Genomic DNA, 21,356 nt, shown 5'->3' with positions numbered 1-21,356 from the left:
TTTACTCTTTAGTTTGGGACAAAATATCATTACCTGTGAATATGGGCCAGGCTGGCAGAACCAGGAAGGGGTTGAATGACTTCTGTTCATCTGAGAAGCTGCTAGAGGTGGGCACACGAGCACAGAGAAAGAATTGATTGGCATTGGTTAAGGCATCTAGCAGTCTGTAGGTACTCCAGGACTTGGATGGGAAATCAGGCTTCTTCTAAAGGTCAAGAGGGTCGAGGGATAGCTCAGTGGTTTGAGCATTGGCTTGCTAAACCCAGGGTTGTCAGTTTGATTTTTGAGGGGGCCATTTAGGGATCTGGGGCAAAAATTGGGGATTGGTCCTGCTTTCAGCAGGGGGTTGGACTAGATGATCTCCTGAGGTCCCTTCCAACCCTGTTATTCTATGATTCTAGGGGGTCGTGTCACTCCTCAAAAGTTGCCTTGATAGCCAGTAGCTCCTTGTCCAGACTATCATAGCTTTTTTCTGCCAGGGTTAGCTTCTGAGAATAAAAGGCACAAGGGTGGAGTAGGGGTGGGGGGCATATTGAGTTTGGCAAAGTTTGAGGTGTGGACCTCGATTGTAAATGGTTTAATGGGATCTGGGTGAATCAGGATGAGTGCTGTGGTAAACTTCTGTCGATCAAAGGCCAACTGAGCCTCTGTGGACCAGGCAAACTGGGGCAAACCATTAACCATGCTGCCAGGCTAGAGAATCCTTTAATAAATTGCCTGTAGAAACTGGCGAACCCCAGGAATTGCTGCATCCTGCTACCTCCTTAGGCATGGCCCAGTTGGATAGTGCTGCCACCTGACATGGGTCCATGGTGTGTCCCGCATGCAAAATGATATATCCCAAGAATTCCACTGTGGCTTTATGGAACTCAGTTGTTCTCCATGCTGGGGAGACAGGGCTGGACCTGATCAACTTGCATGGGTTTGGGCATTGGAGAAAGGACTGGTAAGGCGGGGCTGGAGCCAGCGGGGCTGGTGGATGCTGGGAGGACTATATATTTTCTTGGCAGCATTCGGTCAGGCAGTCTGTTGATCTTGATGCATAGGTCGACTAACCCATCCAGGTGGGTCAGTGATCCCACCCATGCCAGGTCATCTTTCATAGTGTCATTTTAGGCCAGGCTGGAAATGATAACTCTGGTCAGCCTCATTCTACTCAAAGTCTGCTGCCAAGCATTGGCACTCCAGGACCGTCTGCCATTCCTGCTGACACCTGAAGTGCAGCTTCAGCTGCACACTTGAAGATCACCACCATAGCTTGAATGAAGTCCGCACATTGTCCCAGAATGGCTCCAGGAATGAAGATGCCAAGCTAGGGCCTCCTCAGGAAGCAGCCTGATAATCTGTCCCACTCAGGGTTGGTCAGTGGGGTACATAGAATCATAGAAGATTAGGGTTGGAAGAGACCTCAGATCATCTAGTCCAACCCCGTGTTCAAAGCCATCTAGTCCAACCCCCATCTCTGAGCATATCAGAAATAGGAGCCAACATTGATTTAGGAACCCACGAAATTTGTTGTGATGGCCATTGAATTTGTCAGATGGGGGAGCTTAGACTCATGGAGAAGAGGGGCCAGAGCTGAAGGCAGTGTGGCTTGAGCTTGAAGGACTGCATTCTGCACATGCAGGCCAGCACCCTAGGCCAGCATGGTCTGTCGGACGCCAGCTAGCTCTGTCAGAGAGATATTGGCCTTTGTAGAGTCTGCACTCTCTGTCTCAGCTCTAATTCTCCTCTTGTTTGTATTGGGCTGTCAGTGACCAGAAGACGGGTGGTTGGGCTTAGTGATGGGAGCAGGACTAGGGCCTAGTGGGTAGGGCAGGAGTCGGTACTGAGGAATCGCAGCCCAGGGTCAGAGCCGCTGTACTTGGAGAGAGACAAGGCTGGGGCCAAGGCAGGAGCAGGGCAGAGGCCAAGGGTGGAACAGGGCAGGAGCAGGGCTGGGAATAGCAGGCCCAGGAGCTATTGCAGCCGTAGGCAAATGCTTTGAGTAGCTGCTGAAGTGCTGCTGCTGGGCATAAGAGCCAGTCTACTGACTTCTCCCACCAATCCGCTGACGCAGACAGACAGGCAGCCTGCACAGGCCAGCTGCACTTGTGAGGTTGCCAGAGACTGGCTTACTTGCAGGCCGTGGGTCCCAATAACCCCTCAGACACATGTGCTGAGTGAAGGGGTAGTTTTGCTAGGGCTGCAAATACCCTAGGTGCAGAGGCTCAAGCAGTTACAGTTCAAGGTGTGTAATAGCGGTTCCTGTTGGGGTCTGGCCAGTCCAGAGCCAGGGCTCTTTCAGCTTAGGGTGCCCTCTCCAGTCCAGTCTCTACTCCAGCAAACTGAAGCTTGCAGGTTTCCAGGCCAGGCTCAGTTAGTGTCTTTCATTGAGGCCTCTCTGCGCTGGCTCCGTGCCCAGCCACTGCTGCTCCCACATACGTCCCACACACACCTGCACCCACCTGTGACATCCGGCAGTCACAGCCTGTTTCACACACAGCTGTCCACAGTTCCTTGGGCTTCTCTCCAGCTCCCTGCTGCCATACAGCTCCCCCTCCTAAACAAAGCCTGGCCACTTCTGGTTGAGGGTCTTTCCCCTTACCTGGCCAGGCGTAAGGGGACGTGTGGTGAGAAGGGGGCTGACGGGATTTGTCGTCCCCTGCTCTGCAGAGCCAGCACACTGCCTTTCATGGGAGCTGGGCAATCAGCACCTTGGGCAGGGCTTGGAAGCATTGGCAGCTTCAGACAGTTGGGTCTTATTTTTCTGATTTATTTTTGTAAGAGAATTGTGCAGATATTTCAATCATTTGAAAGCAGGCTGCTGCTCCTCTGGCAGTAACTTGATTCATGTCCTGCTGGAGCGATTCTGTACTGCAGACCGGTCCCTCATGACAGTGATAGACTGGCACAGTGCAGGCTGTAGGGCTCCCACTCCATTTTTTAAATCAGTGCCTAAATAAGGATAGCCCAGAAGAACTCTGTCGGAAAATCCGGTGCATTACACACATTTGCTATTTACACAGTGTGGTGGCGTGAACACCCATAGCTGAGCCATCTCCTGGTGGCTGTGCCAGGGCCTGTGAACTGCCATTTAACACAGTGAAGACCCAAGCTAAGGAAACTAGAATGTAACACCCCCAGGCTCCAACAAAGTCACAGACTGACAAGCCCAGGGAGTCAGGAAAGTAGGAGTTACAGTACCATCCCCTTCTTAACTTCCCCACCCAGAAGGTAGATTGATCATGCATATGGGCTAGGGGACAGAGTACCAGACTAGATCTGCAACTGACCTGCTGCGTGTTCCTGGACGCATCACCTTCCCCCTTTGTCTCAGTCTTCCCATTTGAAAAATTATTCTGACCTACCTTGGTAAAGCGCTTGAGAAGTGCAGATAGAAAGTGCTATGTAACAATCACTCATTTTATAGAGGGGTAAAATTCAGCTTCACACAGAAACTTAGCTGCAGCCTTAACTATGGAAAGGCAGACACCTGACCAGAATTGGAATCTCCATCCTTAGAGGTTTGTAAGGCCCAGCTTGACAATCTGGGATGATTTAGTTGGTGTTGGTCCTGCTTTGAGCAGGGGGCTGTCAGTGGCTTTCAAACTTTTTCTGGTGACCCAGTTGAAGAAAATTGTTGATGCCCATGACCTAATGGAGCTGGGGATGAGGGGCTGTGGGTAAGGGCTGTGGGATGGGTCTGGAGATGAGGGGTTTGAGGTGCAGGAAGAGGCTCCAGGTTTGGTGGGGGCTCAGGGCTGGGGCAGGGGATTGGGGTGCGGGCTTACCTCGGTCAGCTCCTGGTCAGCAGCACAGTGGGGGTGCTAAGGCAGACTTCCTGCCTGTCCTGGCACCGCAGACCACGCTGCGCCCCAGAAGCAGTCAGCAGCAGGTCTGGCTCCTAGGTGGAGGCGTGCAAGGGGCTCCGCGTGGCTCTCACCCATAGGCACCGCCCCCAGATCCCATTGTCCAGGAACTGGCCAATGGAAGTGTATGGCCGATGCTCAGGGTGGGGGCAGCGCGCAGAGCCCCGTGGCCCCCCCACCTAGGAGTCGGACCTGCTGCTGGCTGCTTCCGGGATGCAGCGCAGTGTCGGAAGAAGTAGGGACTAGCCTGTCTGAGCTGGGCAGCACCACCGACGGGACTTAACGGCGACCCACAGTTTGAAAACCATTGGACTAGATGACCTCCTGCCGTCTCTTCCAACCCAAATCTTCTATGACTCTATGATAATTCTGAGTTAACATGGTAATTGGTAACAACCATTGGAACAATTTACTAACAGTTGTGGTGGATTCTCACTGGCAATTTTTAAATCAAGACTGGATGTTTGGCTAAAAGTTTTGCTCCAGCTCAATTCAGAAACCTCCCAAACCTTCACCCAAACTTCAAAAGCAAGAATGTTTGATTCATGATGTGTCATGCTTTTTGTCATGCTCCACATTCCTTGATTCTGTACAGCTATGTAAGCTGCAGTAACAGCGCCAACAAGGCGGAAGGCTAGACTCTAGAATGAGAGAGTCATGTGACTGTATAAGCCCGATACGGGATACTGGGTGCATTTCTGGCTACAGTCCCAGCAAGCTCATTCCCTGCAGGAGACATTAACAAAGAATTTAGGAGAGGATGAAAGGTTTAGGCATTCAGGCTTGTCCTGCTGCTGAGGTGATCCTAGTAGAGATTTACAACAACCCTACATTGTATGAATTTCAGGGCCTCAAGAGACCATTATGTTAAAATAATCTGATACTCCTGCATAAGAACAGACCAGAGAATGACCAGGTGATTCCTGCATCAAGCCCATAATCCGTGGCTCAACTGGAGCAGATTCTTCTGCGCAGTCCTGATTTAGAGACTTCAAGGACTTGTCTTCACTGCAAAATCAACTCAAGTTATAATCTGAGTGTTGCTCCTAACTTGAATCCTGTCCACCCCCATACCTTTCACTCAAGAGCAGTGGTGTTTTTAACTTGCATTGACTGCCGCAGAAGAGGTATAGACTAAAACCTGAGTGAGTCTAATTTGCTAACAAGACCACTCTGTAACATGGATTCAGGTTAGTGCTATTCAAGTGCGGCTAGTCCTCCAAGTTCTAGAGAACTTGCCACCTCCGTGGCAATCTGTTCCCGTGGTTACTCGCTCTGCTGAATAGCGGCATTCTATTCCCAGAGTCCGCAGAGATTTTTTTTTCATTTTGTTGATGGTGTCCAAACCTATTAAATAGGGACCTAGGGGTCAGTAATTTGTTAGCACCTTTCGTCCTAGACTCTGGTTTACAGTTCTTACTGCACGAGCCATCACACGCCCTGCCCAGTGCTATGAGGCAGCAATGTAGAGGTGGGAAAATAAGAAACTTTGGCAGATTTATTCAAGTGAAAGTAAGAAACACACAGAACAAATCAGAAAAGAAGGCAGCTGAACCAAATAGTTCACTGCAGTCAGGAGACTCCTCGTTTTGTGTCTGGGGAGCAGGAGGGAGCAAATCACTAGAACGTTTAAAAATGGGCAGGAAGTTGGGGCCAGGCAGCTTTTTCCTATCCCTGATGTTTCTCACATCTGTAATGCAGGGCGCAATGTGCTCTGGTGAGGGTGGCTCTCAGGTAGTAATGAGGGTAACCAAGGCATTGCATGTACTTTCTTCATTAGAGGGTCCTTTTATTCAGAACATATAAAAAAAGTAAATTCTTCTCATTTTCCCAAAGATAGTTTTGTTTCAGAGGCAAAAGGTAAAACCCGCTGTGGCTCTCATCTGCCCAGTTGTTGTTAGCAGGTACTTACATGTATCTTGTGCTAGGGGAGCCCATTGCACAAATACAACCTGACAGGCAAGGCTCCCACAGAGCAGTAAGCTTAAAGCCTTGCCTCTTGCAGTTGCCTACTTTGTGAAGGCGACTCGGGAAGGAGCAGCAGCTGAGCAGCGGCCTGTCGTCAGCCAGGGCAAACCTGGCTCACCGGGAGGATTTCAAAATTCAAGCTGAAGAAAGATCTTTTTTACCTTGATACCTTTTTGCCCCAACCCTGGCATTTTTCTTCAGGTTGCCAGCTAACGACATGGTTAAGATTGTAGGTCTTTATGTTTACACTATCCAAAGGGTAAAAAATGGTCAGAACTGTGTGTACATCTCTCTCTCTTACATTTTTTTGCTGCTACTTCCGGAATGAAGAGAGGTGCAGATTCACAAAGATACTTAGATATTGTGATGCTGATCGGATCGATCCCTGCATGGGAGTTAGGTGGGCGAATGCCAGTCTGCAAATCACTCTGAGGGTTAAGCACTAGGTAGGCACCTGGGCACCTAGAAGGAGGCAGCACTGCACATGCCCTGAGGCACAAACGCAGGCTCCAAGGGAACCTTTTACTGCAAAAACCTAGGCACTGAGTGAATTTGGGCACCTACAGAGTTCAGTGGGAGTTTTGTGAATCGCAGTGGAGCCTAAAACTGGGATAGAGGCACCTACAACCAGCCGTCGCCACGTAAGCACCTTTGTGACTCTAGGCTAGAAATACAGAGCTCCCTCTCTGTAAGACTGCACACTCCATTCTGGTGCTTGACTCAATTAACCAACTAACTCCCTCCTTTAAAACAGATGCCATCGGGAGGTGGTTTTGACACTGGGACGCCCAAGACCAGCCTTGCTAGGAAGGAGCTCCGTATGTATATTCAGTTTATGTCATGTCAGCTGATGGCATCTCTAGGATTTTGCAATGTATGGAGAGGGCAGGACATAGTTCTTTACTGGGAATTGGGATGCCCAGTTATATCCCATGCTCCTGTTGTGTTTGTTACACCAAGTGGGATAGATTAAGGCTCTCCAGCCAACAAAACATAAGATTTTGAACAACGCCCTCTAAAGCCGAAGATCTAGCTTTGCCCCAGTCCTTGAAAATTTGATACTGAAAGTGTTTGTGGTTAAAATCCTATTGTCAACAGGTACCTGAGGGTATTCCGACTGGTCTGTCTCTGTTACCTAAGTGATGCTTCTTCCTATAGGGACCTTCCAGTTGTTTTTGTATTTTAAACAAGTCACATGTCTGTGTCCATGTGACTGCAGTGCAGTCTTGTTTCTAACTATTGGGTGTGCAAATGTGTGGGTTTGAACAAGGACTTTGTTCACTGCTTTAAATACGTAAAGAACTGCTTGGCCAACACACATCTTGTTAAAATGGAGAAACACAGAATTTCCAGGACAAAGGCAACATTTTGCAGTGGAGAAAGCAAATTTACACACCGGAGGAAATGTGTAAAATGGGCATTTGTTCCAGGAGCGGATCCAGTTCTGGAACAATGGCCTGTCTGTCCACGGCTGCACATAGGGATGGAAGAAATTGACAACTGGAAACTGTTGCTTGATAGTATGTTCATAGTGTGCTCACAAGTTGGCTGTGTTTATGCTTGAGGGCTGCTTCTTTATGCTTTGAGTTTTAGAGATTTTAATGGTGGAGAGTTTGTGTATTTGAAAAATAAAAGGAAATTTTCCATGAGTCCTGCCTTGGAAGCATGACCTGACAAGCTTCAGTGCCTGAGATTAGAGACAATGCCTCTGGTATCATTCATTACAGCTCTTGGTGTTCACTTGTCCATGTCGGGGGGACCTGCATGAGATGTAAATTCTCACCAGCAAGCCTCTTCCCTGAAGCTTTCACCTGAACTCTAGCCCTTGCCACATTCCTCATTACAAGCAGTTACAAATTGTCTTCCTTGCACTCAGGTGTCAAGAATAGTCTTTCCATCTCTGCAAACCTTGTCCAAGAAGTAATAGCTTGTGCGTAGCTCCACTTACTGGCTGGCGGATGAAAGTGTTTGGAGGGAGGACCTGTTTAGCGTCCACACTCCTCTATGAAAAGACATGTCCCAGTACCGTAATATACAAGGCTGAATTTATAATGCCAGTCAGAGCATTTTGGGGTGGTCCTGTGAAACAATGGCTCAACCCTCTGTTCACTTCAAAACCAAGACTAACACGGCTGTTACTCTGAAAAATGACTCCTGTCCATCCTGATCATTCAGATTTCAAAGCAGGTCAGGGAGGAAATTTGTTGACCTGTGCCTCAAACATAACTGACTCATTTTGCATGAAAAGTGTGCGTGTGGCTCAGCCTCCTATTGCACGAGTCAGTATTGCCAACTCTCACGATTTAATTGTAAGTCTTGAGATATAGCCGGTGTTTTTCTTAAAGGCCCAGCTCCTGCAGCCATATGATTGTCAAAATCTCAGTTTTCATTTAAAAGAAAAAGTAAGCTTCTAGGCCTCCTGGTTGCAGAAAAAAGCTTGAGACTGTGAACCTTAACTCTCAGATGCCCAAAACTGCGACCCCGAGCGATAGGCATACATAGGTTTAGATTTTCAAGGCTCTTTGCGAGAAAAAGAACTAGGAACTTGCCTTTTCTTTGATAATGTAAGATGACATGCTCCTATACATTCCTAGTTTCCTCAGCTCAGGAGGACCATGGGGGTGGACTTTGCAGCTCTGCTGCCTTTATGTGTGTTAGGATATAGATATTCAGGCCTGTCTGTAAAGGCCTATACTCTAAGAATTTAGGTGTATTCCTATCACTTGGCTAGTTAGAGGTATAAAAGAAAGAATCAAAATCACTGTCTGCCAGTGTAAGGGCCTTCTCTTACTGTGACAGTCTGAGGCCCTGTTCTTAGGCTAAGGCCTTTGGCTAAGCGACAGAGGCAGCCATAAGCTGGGAAGTGAATGGTCACATCCTCACATTCCAAACTAGTCACATTGAAATAAGGTGCTATTGGGCTGTTAGGAATTTAATCCTGTCCTTATAGTGCCTATCACCTCCAGAGAAAGGGAAGTGCCTAGAAGCTGTAAAAGGAAATTGAGGTTGATAGTTTTCTGTCTGGTAAGAACTCACTTATCAATAGACACAGCTGGGAAACTCTTATGTCTTTACAGATGTAGTTGTGAAATCCTCACTTCTGTATTGTTTTGTCATTATAGTTCCCACTTTGCTATTGTTTATTGGCATGGTCTCTGTCTGGTTCTGTGATTGCTTCTGTCTGCTGTATAATTAATTTTGCTGGGTGTAAACTAATTAAGGTGGTGGGATATAATTGGTTAGCTAATCCATGTTAGGATTGGTTAGTTAAATTTTAGTAGAATGATTGGTTAAGGTATAGCTAAGAATATTACTATATAAATTAGGGGCAAACAGGAAGTAAGTTGGGATTCGAAAATAAGGAAAAAAGGAACTTGTATTTAAGCTTGCTGGAAGTTCACCCCAATAAACATCGAATTGTTTGCACCTTCGGACTTCGGGTATTGTTGCTCTCTGTTCATGCGAGAAGGACCAGGGAAGTAAGTGGGTGAAGGAATAAGCCCCCTAACATCTTGGTGCCGGGACTTGGATACATCGCATTGGATAGGTGAGTGGCAGCCTGTAAGTCCCCCTCCCCAACAGTCCGCGCAGCTGCTTGGAGGGGGTATGGCGAACTCTCGTGATGGTAGTTGCGGGTTCTGGCAAGCTGGGGTAACGGATTTTTTGAACAAATGCATAAGGAAGAATCAGGGCCCATACCAGGTGCAGGGGTTCACCTGGGATGAGATTGAGAAGGAGATGGGAGAGGTTTTGGGAGACCCCAAGGGAAAGGAGTGTAGGAAAAAGGGAATGGTATTTCAAGGTTTGTGTGCTGGGATGGCATACTGGGTAAAAAGGGAAGCTGATCTCCTCCAACACATTAAGGATTTGGAGGAGATTGTGGATCAGCAACGGATTTTAACAGAAAAATCTGTGTTAGCAGTAGAGGTAGCGGATTTGAAGGCACGGGATGCTGCACGGACAGAGGAGTCTTGTGAGGCAATCCGGAGAGAGAGGGACGAACTGCTGGGGAGAGTAGGAGACTTAGAGGAGGAATTGTATTATTGTAAACATGGGGGCAATGGATTTGGGGACCTCAAACCATCCGCCCCACTAATGGAACTGAAGGAGACAACTCCACCACCCTACCCTGAAATAACACTGTACCCACCACTGCCAGGGGACGTTGTAAGCCGGCGATCCACAGTTACAGCCCCTGCGAGAGAGGCTACCCGGGAGGAACTGCAGGAGGCAGGAATAGTGGCCCCGGTTGCGGGGTGGGGGGACCATGCCCCACAAGTAGTAGAACAGGCAGAAATCCGCCCCTTGTCCCTGAAGGACCGGGAGGCAGTACTGGGCCGTTTGGGAAAGGTACCCCGGGATGATCGGGATCAGTTTGTGCTGTGGCTAGTGGAAGTGGGCAGGGAGATGGAGGGTCTAACTCGTGAGGACCAGGTGATCTTATGGCGTAGTCTTTTGGGACGAGGTACCTTGGGAATCGATGTGGCAGGAGTGGCACACCCATTTCTAATTCCCGGACAGGTGGCAAAACACTTGTTTGGGGTGTACTCTCGTACTGCGGGGATGAATAAGATGAAGCGAGTCCCTGGGGAAACAGGGCGGGATACACTTAATCGCATACAGGCCTGGGCACGGTGCTGGGTGGATCCCCTGGACGGTCCATGGGTGATGCCCCAGACAGGGGCACCGGGACCTGGTGGGGGTGTGGAGCAGGGCAGGGGTGTGGAATTGCTGGAGAAATGGTTGGAGCTGAGCAATCCGCAGTTCGTGGGGCATTTAAGGTTGCAGCACCCTGAACTTGCTCCCAATCAGCTACCCCAGTTTCTGGAACAGGCAGATGTGTGGAGGCAGATGCATCAGGGGGAAGAGCCAGTCCATGCTATTACTGCGGGGGATCAATACAAGGTGGAAAGGAGTGGGTCAGCCTGGAGAGGAGGAGGTAGAGGGAGAGTTCGTGGCTTTGGGAGGGTAGTCAGGGATGAGCGGGCAGCTATAGAGCAAGAGATCCAGAGACTGCAGGCTAAACTGACTACCCACGATCTTACCAGATCAGGGGGAAAGTGGTCCCGGAGGCCAAGGGACTGGGACTGCCTGAAATGCCAGACATACAATTTTGCATGGAGACAGGAATGTGTTCGGTGCCAGGACCCCCGGTCCCCCCATGAACCAGTGGGAGGGACAGAGGTGGGTACTGCAACTTAGGGGTGCCCTGGGAGGCGTCCTGTCCATGTTCTCAGTTTAGGACGGGATGCATCTGGTCGCCCCACGCTCCAGGGGGCAATCGAAGGGAGTCCCATGAGGGATTTTTTGATAGACACTGGAGCAGCCATCAGTTTAACCACATGGGGGCAGGGGAGACCCTCAGAAGGGACTGTGACAATTGTAGGGGCAACAGGAGGGGAGACACAGTTAACCCTGAGGAGGGGACAAATCAAAGGAATCTGGGGGGAAGGGGAGATTATGTGGGGTTGTAATGATATGCTTAATCTGTTGGGGGCAGGAGATTTACACAAACTGGGACTTGTACTGGATTTAGCCAATTGGGTGTGTTTACTGGGGCAAACACAGGACGGTCAGGGCTATACCATTCCCATGGGGATAGCCACTATGACCATTAAAGCGGCACATGCCCTCCCACCCCCCCGGCTGGGTGGGAACACATCCCTGTGTGGGCTAAGGATAACCTGGATTGTGGGAGGGGCAGCATGGAGGTACTGATGGAGGGAGGGGACCCTCCCCCACAGAAACAGTACCCTATTCCTCGGGAGGCATTGGCAGAGGTGGGGGCAACTATTGAGGAGTTGGAACAGAGGGGACTGATTCGGGCAGTTGCATCCCCTTGTAATGCTGCTGTGTGGCCCGTGAGGAAGCCAAATGGTACCTGGCGCCTCACTGTGGATTACAGGGCACTAAATGCTCTGGCCAATTCGCCAGCCTCAGTGGTGGCAGCGTATCCTGAAATGTTGGCCCGTATTGGACCCCAATTCCGAATTTTCACTGTTTTGGACATAGCTAATGGATTTTGGTCTCTGCCACTAGCTACCTCGTGTCAGTATAAAACTGCATTCACATGGGAGGGCAGACAATTCTGCTGGACAGTCCTACCCCAGGGATATAGGGACTCCCCTGCAATTTTTCACAGATACATGAGACAGGCTCTGGAGGGGGTGGATTCAGCAAGGTGCATACAATATGTAGACGACCTGTTGCTAATGTCAGGGACAGAGGAAGAAGACAGGGAACTAACTGAGCAGGTCTTGCAAGCTTTGGCAAGAGCAGGATTGAAGGTCAATGGGAAAAAGGCTCAGATGGGACAGACAAGAGTGACCTACTTAGGAGTGGAAGTGTCTCAGATGGGAAGGGAAATCGATAAGGGACGGGTGCCACTGATCCAGTCCCTGCCACTGCCTACGGATGTTAAAAGCTTGCAAAGTTTTCTGGGTCTAACTGGATTTTGCAGGGATTTTGTGGCCAATTATGCAGAAATAGCCCAGCCTCTATTTGACCTAACCCGAGCCTCAACTTGGGAATGGTCAGAAGAGTGTACTGAGGCAGTGAGAGTGCTAAAGGAAAACCTGGCCAGTGCTCCAGTGCTGGCCTCCCCAGATGGGGAGAAATTCTTTTATCTGTACCCTTTGGTATCGGACACTACCATTGGTTGTGCATTAACACAGGAGTATGGAGCAAAGGACCGACCTGTGGCCTTTGCCTCTCGACTTTTGAGTGCTGTGGAATTGAAGTATGGATGGTGTGAAAAGGTGCTGTTGTGCTCCTACTGGGGGGTAGGGAAATTTAAATACCTTACGGGAATGCAGAAAGTAATAATCCGATCTCATCATGACCCCCTGCGGCTGTTAAACATGCACACTATTTTACAGGGACAAGTGAGTGGGCAGCGTATTGCTAAATGGTTGCTGGCTCTACAGGCAGAAAACATTAAAGCAGAGGTGTTAAAGGAACCCATAGTCTGGGTAGCTGGATTACATCTGGCTGGCACCCCGCACCAATGTGAAGCCAGCCCAGGTAAAACCCAACATCAGGTGTTTCGGGCAGCTAATCCCAATCAGGTAAAGGAGGGGACACTGGTATGGTTTTTGGATGGAAGTTGTAGCTATCAAGGGGGACGGAAAACTGCAGGCTTAGCTGTTGTGGGAATCAGAGGCAATGAGACAGTCAGCACCATTGGTTTCTCACTAGAAGCAAAGTCAGCTCAGGAGGCAGAACTGGCAGCCTTGCTAACAGCTTTAAATGAAGTGGATCCCAAATTTGAGGCAGAATGTTGGGTGGTGGTAGATTCAGATTATGTATTTCGTGGTGCCACATTAATGCTGAGATGGTGGGCAGATAATCATTTCAGGGCGACAGACGGCTCCACAATCAAGCATGCTACCTGGTGGAAGCGAGTGGAGGAGCTGAGTCACTGTTTTACACGGATCAATGTGGTGAAGGTAAAGGCACACAAGAAAACAGGACCCCTAAGCAAAGGGAATAATCTGGCCGATGTAGAGGCCAAGCGGGCTGCAACAGAGGCACCCCCATGGCCCTGGGAGCCAGAAGAGAGTGTGCCTGTAGCAGTGTTAACAAGAAGCGGGGTGGATACAGATCGGGGAGGGCGAATTCGAGAGTTGCAGGAATCTGACCCAGGACTGGAAGGCATCATGAAACTTGGGGACAGGCATGTGCCAAAGGTGGAACTAATGGAAGGGATTTGGTGTGTCTTAACAACTGAGGGACCGGTCATGTTGTGCCCTCAGGGAAGTCGGACGGCTTTCTTAAGCTGGGTGCATGGGAGCTTGGCAGGGGGACACCCCGGGTTTGAGGAGGCACTGGGAACTTTAAAAAGGTTGTGCTGGTGGCCAGGAATGGCAGCTGATTTAAAATACATCTGGAACGTTGTTTGGACTGTGCCAGGCACAGCCCACCTCACAAGGTGCTAAGGGGAGAATTAATGAGACAAGCCCCAAGGGGACCATGGGAAAGGATACAGATTGATTACACAGGACCCCTACCACCAGATCACAGGAAAAACCGATTCATGTTGGTGGTAGTGGATGCTTTCAGCAGGTGGGTGGAAGCTTTCCCCACAAAGTATCAAACAGCCCGGGTAACTGCTGCAATACTGGTAAATGAGGTATTCACTCGCTGGGGGGTCCCAAAGGTGATTGACTCAGACCAAGGAGCTGCTTTTCGATCAGATCTGTTAGGGGAGCTATCAGCCCTCACTGGAATCACACAGTTGTTCCACATTGCTTACCACCCCCAGGCTGCGGGGCAGGTGGAACGCATGAACCGCACCATTAAAAGTGAGCTAAGAAAGGGAGTGGAAGTTGGAGGAAAAAACTGGTCACAGTTACTGCCCTTTGTCTTAATGAGAATAAGGGCCCGAGAATCAAAGGGCACAGGATTTTCTCCATATGAAGCTCTCATGGGAAGGCCTATGGAACGGTGGGAAAATCTACTTACCCCAGTACCTGGGGAAGTCACTACACACGGCCTAACACAAGAATGGATTTTAACTTTAATTGACCATGTAAAACAAGTACAGCAGGCGGTGGCCTGGCGAGACGAGCAAGGAGCAGCAAGAGTCAGAGCGTGGTACGACCTGCCTGGGGAGCGTGATCTACCCATGGTGGGAGATCTAGTGATGTACAAGATTCCAGGTCAACACCATCCATTCCCAGCTCCTAAATGGAAGGGCCCCTATCTTGTCCTTGACCAATTAGGGCCCAGTCTGCTATTACTGGGTACAGAGAATGGAGGACGGGAGTGGGTTCACTGCACGCAAATAAAAAGGTACAAACAGGGGATAGGGAAAGGGGACATGTAAATTTTGTTATGTATGTATTACAGGTTAATTCAAAAAGGAGAAAAGGATGAAAATTCCCTGGCCCTGGATGGAACAATTACTAGTGCTAATCACAATTGTCACATTTACAAATTCTATTCAGATCCCACAATGTGAAGTGTCAAAAGGAGGAAACACATGGACGGCTACACATGCAACCTGTGGTAATAAAGCTAATGAAGACTATGAGAATCTCCCCATAGAAAGATGTACCACTAATACTCCAACAGGAATTTGGCAGTGTCGGTATATGGTTTATGGATTAGATGGGGGAATCCCAACCAGGTGGAGAATATCAAATTTATCAGGAAATATCGCATGGTACTCCCTGGGTGCTGCCATGATTAATGGTAGTGGAAAACACAGTTACCCAGCTATGTGGTTTGTTACAGAGGGTCCAAAGAATATAACTCTCTGGTCTCCTGGAGCAAATGAACCCTCTTGGGAAAATAGGGCCCCACATTTAGGGTGTGATGTTACCATATGTAACCACAATGGTACTTCCATGGAAGATAATCCCCAAAGGTGTGATTGTTATGTACATATTACATTAGGCGTAAAATCCCCTTTGGGACGCTGGGTGTACGATGAGTTAACCATTTTACAGAATGTAACCCTACAGGTGATATGGATGCCAAGTTGGAAGAATCCAAATTTAAAGTGGCCACAGCCTGGAGCCAAGAATATTCCCCGACGAGCAAATGTCTGGGAGCCATTGTGGGAGCAGGTGCAGCCAGCACTTTTTAACGTGTCCTTTCACTCTATTACATGGGTGGTACGCCCCAAGGAATGGTGGGTGGACCAAATCCATCCTAATTGTAGTATGTACATAAAAGGATTGAAACAACAATTCAATGCATGGGTGAGGGGACACACCTGGAATCGTCGTCGGAAAAGGGGATTGTGGGCAGCGGGGAACACTATGCTGGGTACATGGAATCTGGGGGACGAGTGGGTAACCAAACAATTAGTAAGCCAAAATGTGAAATTTCAACAACAAATTAATGAATTAATGGCACAGCAACTATCAGCAGTTGCCACAGGGTGGAGGACAGCAGTAGAGGTAAACTTGCAGTTAACTCATTGGGCAGGGGACCTGGTGACATGGGTAGAAGATGGCTTCAGAAGACTAACATGGGGAGAAGTGTGCATAGGTATTCAAAATGCTCAGTTAATAATGTTAATGGATATTATGAGAGATGCTTGGTCAGAACAATGGCCTTCAGTATTGAATCGGGAAGCTAGCCCATATTTATCCACAATTGCAAAAACATACCCATCTACCTGGAAAATAACATCCCCGACCTGTGGGGACAGTTCTTGTGTAATTGTTACTATGATACCATGGGAAGGAAATGCAAATAAGGTGGTTCCCTTGTACCCTATGGGAGTAAGTAGGGAAGGGGGAGCACGTTGGGAGCCACTAGGGAATAGGTGGGGGGCATGGAATGGGGTAAATTGGACTGTCATCACATTAAGCAGTTGTATATCCAGAGGAGGAATATGGATGTGCCCCTCTCCTATGACTATGGAGGAGCAGGATCAATGGCCTATTGCAAAGGGGGGGCATTTAGGGGTAATGTATATGGGGTATGGTGTATTCTGTTGGAAATGTATGCAATCCTGCAATATAACACTAGGAGGCAAAATCCTTCCAGTGTATGACAAAATTATGAACTTCTATACTCTGCCACCTGGACTATGGTGCACCAATGGATCAGTGGACTCAATCGTTGTAAACAATCGAACCAGCACCTACTACCCGATACCGTACCAAGTAGTTGAATTGGTTTGGACAATACCAAATTTCACTGTGGATATTCAATGGACACACAATATGGACAAAAGTACACAAAGATTACAAGAGCAACTTGCTGCAAGCGACAACAGTTGGACACACTTACAATACACACTACAGGATGGCGCTGACAAAATTTTAACCTTATCAAAGGAGGAGAAGCAGTGTTTTTGGTGGTGGCCAGGATGTTGGACCATACTGCAGAGGTCAGGACTCTCGGTGTTGCTGTGGAGTATCATAGCAGCTAGTGTATTGTTAACTATATGTGTGTTACATTGCATATGGAAACGATCACGGGGGGCACAACCCCCTAGAGAACAGCCACTAATTATAACTTATAAGTAATGTAGTAAGCCCCCCCCCACCTATGTGTACTAGACAACCCGGACCCAACCTTCTCGGGCCCACTACGCTGGGAAGTCTGGAACACTAATTGGAATAGGTGTGGTATGCCCGTACGAGAGAAGGTGCAGGGCATGGTACTACACAAGGGGCAGTGGGACAGATGGAGCATCGACACCTTCCACCTCGATGCCTGGCCCTATCAGGAAATGTGTCGCCATATGTCCTATGCTATTCCAGGGATACCTGGGCAGGAGGATCCCAAAAGAAAAAGAAAAAAAAGGGGTGGAGTGTTAGGATATAGATATTCAGGCCTGCCTGTAAAGGCCTGTACTCTAAGAATTTAGGTGTATTCCTATCACTTGGCTAGTTAGAGGTATAAAAGAAAGAATCAAAATCACTGTCTGCCAGTGTAAGGGCCTTCTCTTACTGTGACAGTCTGAGGCCCTGTTCTTAGGCTAAGGCCTTTGGCTAAGCGACAGAGACAGCCATAAGCTGGGAAGTGAATGGTCACATCCTCACATTCCAAACTAGTCACATTGAAATAAGGTGCTATTGGGCTGTTAGGAATTTAATCCTGTCCTTATAGTGCCTATCACCTCCAGAGAAAGGGAAGTGCCTAGAAGCTGTAAAAGGAAATTGAGGTTGATAGTTTTCTGTCTGGTAAGAACTCACTTATCAATAGACACAGCTGGGAAACTCTTATGTCTTTACAGATGTAGTTGTGAAATCCTCACTTCTGTATTGTTTTGTCATTATAGTTCCCACTTTGCTATTGTTTATTGGCATGGTCTCTGTCTGGTTCTGTGATTGCTTCTGTCTGCTGTATAATTAATTTTGCTGGGTGTAAACTAATTAAGGTGGTGGGATATAATTGGTTAGCTAATCCATGTTAGGATTGGTTAGTTAAATTTTAGTAGAATGATTGGTTAAGGTATAGCTAAGAATATTACTATATAAATTAGGGGCAAACAGGAAGTAAGTTGAAAAGGAGTACTTGTGGCACCTTAGAGACTAACCAATTTATTTGGAAGTAAGTTGGGATTCGAAAATAAGGAAAAAAGGAACTTGTATTTAAGCTTGCTGGAAGTTCACCCCAATAAACATCGAATTGTTTGCACCTTCGGACTTCGGGTATTGTTGCTCTCTGTTCATGCGAGAAGGACCAGGGAAGTAAGTGGGTGAAGGAATAAGCCCCCTAACAATGTGTGTGAGCAAATTGCTGAAAAATGTACTAATGTGATCCTGTCACAGTTGCAGGGCTAGCTGGACTGTTGACCACTTACTGGTCTCTTTAAGTGCAGCCCCTCAGGTGTCAGGCCTCAGGCCCTCATCTCTCCTGGGGTGGAATTCCACCATTCCCCCACTCTTTGAGCTGGCCTTGGGCCGCAGCACCCTGTGCATCAACTGTGCATATCCACCAGGTCTGACTGAGTTTGGACACCTGCAGGCGTCTGGAGCCAGTGGTGACCAGCCTGCTTAGACCAGAGTAGTGTTACTTTAACAGTAGAAATAACTCAATCCAGAAAAAGGATTTAAAAAAAAACAAATAGTCTACACAAATCTCTGTCTTACTGAAGTCCAGCATCCCCCTCATGGTGTGCTAGGCAGGCCTAGCTTCTTCAGGCAACTGCCCCTGGAGTGCTAACCCCTCTCCTGAGAGTCCCTTTTTAAACTGCTATTGTCCTTTGGATCTTCTGGTTCCCAGGCCTTTTCCCTCATAATGGCCTTGTCTCTTAACAAACCACCCGTGTTTGCTGAAAAGGGCTTATCGTGAGCCATTCTGTTTCCTTCCTGCTTGTTTTCCTAAAAGTCCCTTATTAGACTTGTGACGGGATCCCCGGGGTGCAGCCTGGGACTGTGGGACCGCTTTGCCCCCTTAACTCTCCAGCCTGGGCTGTCTCTCACAAGCTTTGCTAGTGACAAGCAGCAAACCCCTCCAGGCACTGTTATCACTCAGCACAACTGCATGTGGAGCTGCACACCGAGCTGGATTGCATGAATGCTCCCAGAGCCACTCATGAATCACACAGAGAAAGGCACCAGCCAAATCCCCCCAGCTCCCAGCCTTGTACCTCAGAAATATACCATCCTGCACTGCTCAAGACCCTTTCTTGAGATTGCAAGTTTATTAATTAGTTCACCACTTCATCAATGGAAAGTGGATATACACCAGCCTTTGTAAACCTTAGCAGATTTACCAGGCACTTTAGGCAAACTCACTAGTAAAGATAAACAGTAAAATAAGTTTATTGATTACAACAGATAGATTATAAGTGATAAGTCACACATGTGATAAGCAAAAAGTCAGAGTGGTTACCAAAATAAAATAAAATATAAGCTTGCAGTCTAAACCTTAACCCTTATCACACTAGACAGTATTTAGATCAAGCATTGTTCTCACCCCACTGGATCTTACAGTCTTTAATATACAGGTTTCTCCCTTAAACCTGGGGCAGTCTCCTCTTTTGAAATCATCAGTCTTCTGAGCATCCTTGTTGCTTGCAGTGTAGGTGTGGGGAGGAGAAAAGGCCACTGTGTTCTGTTTTATACCCTCAGTCCATGTGCTTGGAGAGCACAAGTCCAGGCAAGTCTGGTGGGCATTGCTGAGTCACCCAGCAAGGTTGAGTAATTCCCTTGTTGTGGCCTTGTGAAGGTGAGTCATTGCATTGTAGTTCCCTTGCTGGACAATGGCTGTTGACGGTTGTTCAACACCCTCCTGGGTGTTGATTATCCCCCTGGTTATTGTTTTAGGGGAGCTAGTATCTGGGCGCTTCCAAAACCCACAGCATATTTTAGTGACAACCATACAACACATTCTCATAACTTCATATGCATTAATGATACACATATTTAGATAGAACAATTACTTTTGGCAGATCACAACCTGTCATAGAATCATAGAATATCAGGGTTGGAAGGGACCTCAGGAGGTCATCTAGTCCAACCCCCTGCTCAAAGCAGGACCAATCCCCAACTAAATCATCCCAGCCAGGGCTTTGTCAAGCCTGATCTTAAAAACTTCAAAGGAAGGAGATTCCACCACCTCCCTAGGTAATGCATTGCAGTGCTTCACCACCCTCCTAGTGAAATAGTTTTTCCTAATATCCAACCTAAACCTCCCCCACTGCAACCTGAGACCTTTATTCCTCGTTCTGTCATCTGCTACCACTGAGAACAGTCTAGATCCATCCTCTTTGGAACCCCCTTTCAGGTAGTTGAAAGCAGCTATCAAATTCCCCCTCATTCTTCTCTTCCACAGACTAAACAATCCCAGTTCCCTCAGCCTCTCCTCATAAGTCATGTGTTCCAGTCCCCTAATCATTTTTGTTGCCCTCCGCTGGACACTTTCCAATTTTTCCACATCCTTCTTGTAGTGTGGGGCCCAAAACTGGACACAGTACTCCAGATGAGGCCTCACCAATGTCGAATAGAGGGGAATGATCATGTCCCTAGATCTGCTGGCAATGTCCCTACTTATACAGCCCAAAATGCCGTTAGCCTTCTTGGCAACAAGGACACACTGTTGACTCATATCCAGCTTCTCATCCACTGTAACCCCTAGGTCCTTTTCTGCAGAACTGCTGCCTAGCAACTCGGTCCCTAGTCTGTAGCGGTGCATGGGATTCTTCCGTCCTAAGTGCAGGACTCTGCACTTGTCCTTGTTGAACCTCATCAGATTTCTCTCTGTCCCCTGATACCTCACACGGCCTGCTTTATATGCAATATAACAATTATATACAAATGAGGAATATGGGAGTTACAGGGTGCTCCCCTGGGGTGTAGAGTGTCAACTCCACTGTTGTCCTGCTGACTGTCACTTACTGGCCTCTCCGGTCACTGGCACTGGAACTCCTGATCACTGGCCACAATCATCTCTTGGGAGGCTCATAACGAATGATAATTGTGCTGTGCTCCTCATGCCCTTCCACAATGGGAGAGTTTAATTCCCCAGGGTCAAGTGTTGGAGCACCAGGAAAATCATAGTTCAGGCCCCAAAAGAATATTGGCATTACAAGAAAAGAATAAACACAAACATTAGCAAAGCAGGAAATGCAGAGCTCAGGTGACACTTCCCACACAGCACAGCCGCACACCCTTTCTGCTTATCCTTGTGGGGACAGTAACAGGCACTGGGAATCCAGAAGTACCTCACCCCTCCCTAATCAAATCGCCCATCTCTCTGCACCAGCCAGCACACGAATCAGCCCTCCCGCCAGCCCCTCTGTGCTGTAGCAGCACGACTGGTACTTGCTGCCAGCTAGCAGAGGTTACTTGGCCAGCTCAGGAAGCTGCAGCCCGTTGCTGATGGGTAAACAGGGCTGTGGGGCTCCCCTTTCCCTGCATTCCTGGCAGGACAATCTGAACATACATTATGCAGCTATAAATACAATTTACTACAAACCATTGCACTGATCTGTGATCAGCCTTCACCTGAAATGCTTTGAGCAGCAATAAAATAATTATGCTGGCATGGGGGGGTTGGATTTTCAAAAGGGCTAGAGGAGTTAGGCACCTAATTTCCATTGACATTTCAGTGCCTAGCTCCCTT

The 21,356-nt window shown here is 48.1% G+C and overlaps 1 protein-coding gene across 2 annotated transcripts in view; it reads left to right on the top strand.

Annotated features, from left to right (window-relative positions):
- Positions 1-9,537, top strand: part of LOC140903081 (excitatory amino acid transporter 1-like) — a 130,107-nt gene extending 120,570 nt beyond the window's left edge. The window contains exons 11-12 of one of the 2 annotated variants that reach the window (XM_073323803.1): positions 13-107; positions 4,699-9,537. In XM_073323803.1, the coding sequence (XP_073179904.1) occupies positions 13-107; positions 4,699-4,722 (119 nt within the window). In that variant the 3' untranslated portion in view covers positions 4,723-9,537. Of the gene's footprint in view, positions 1-12; positions 3,667-4,698 lie in introns of those variants that run through there. The other variant, XM_073323802.1, reaches the window with a different exon arrangement.
- Positions 9,538-21,356: the final 11,819 nt, after the last annotated feature.

The sequence above is a fragment of the Lepidochelys kempii genome, chromosome 25 (assembly GCF_965140265.1).
Source record: "Lepidochelys kempii isolate rLepKem1 chromosome 25, rLepKem1.hap2, whole genome shotgun sequence".
NCBI lineage: Eukaryota > Metazoa > Chordata > Testudines > Cheloniidae > Lepidochelys > Lepidochelys kempii.
This window is presented reverse-complemented; position numbering and strand designations above follow the sequence as displayed.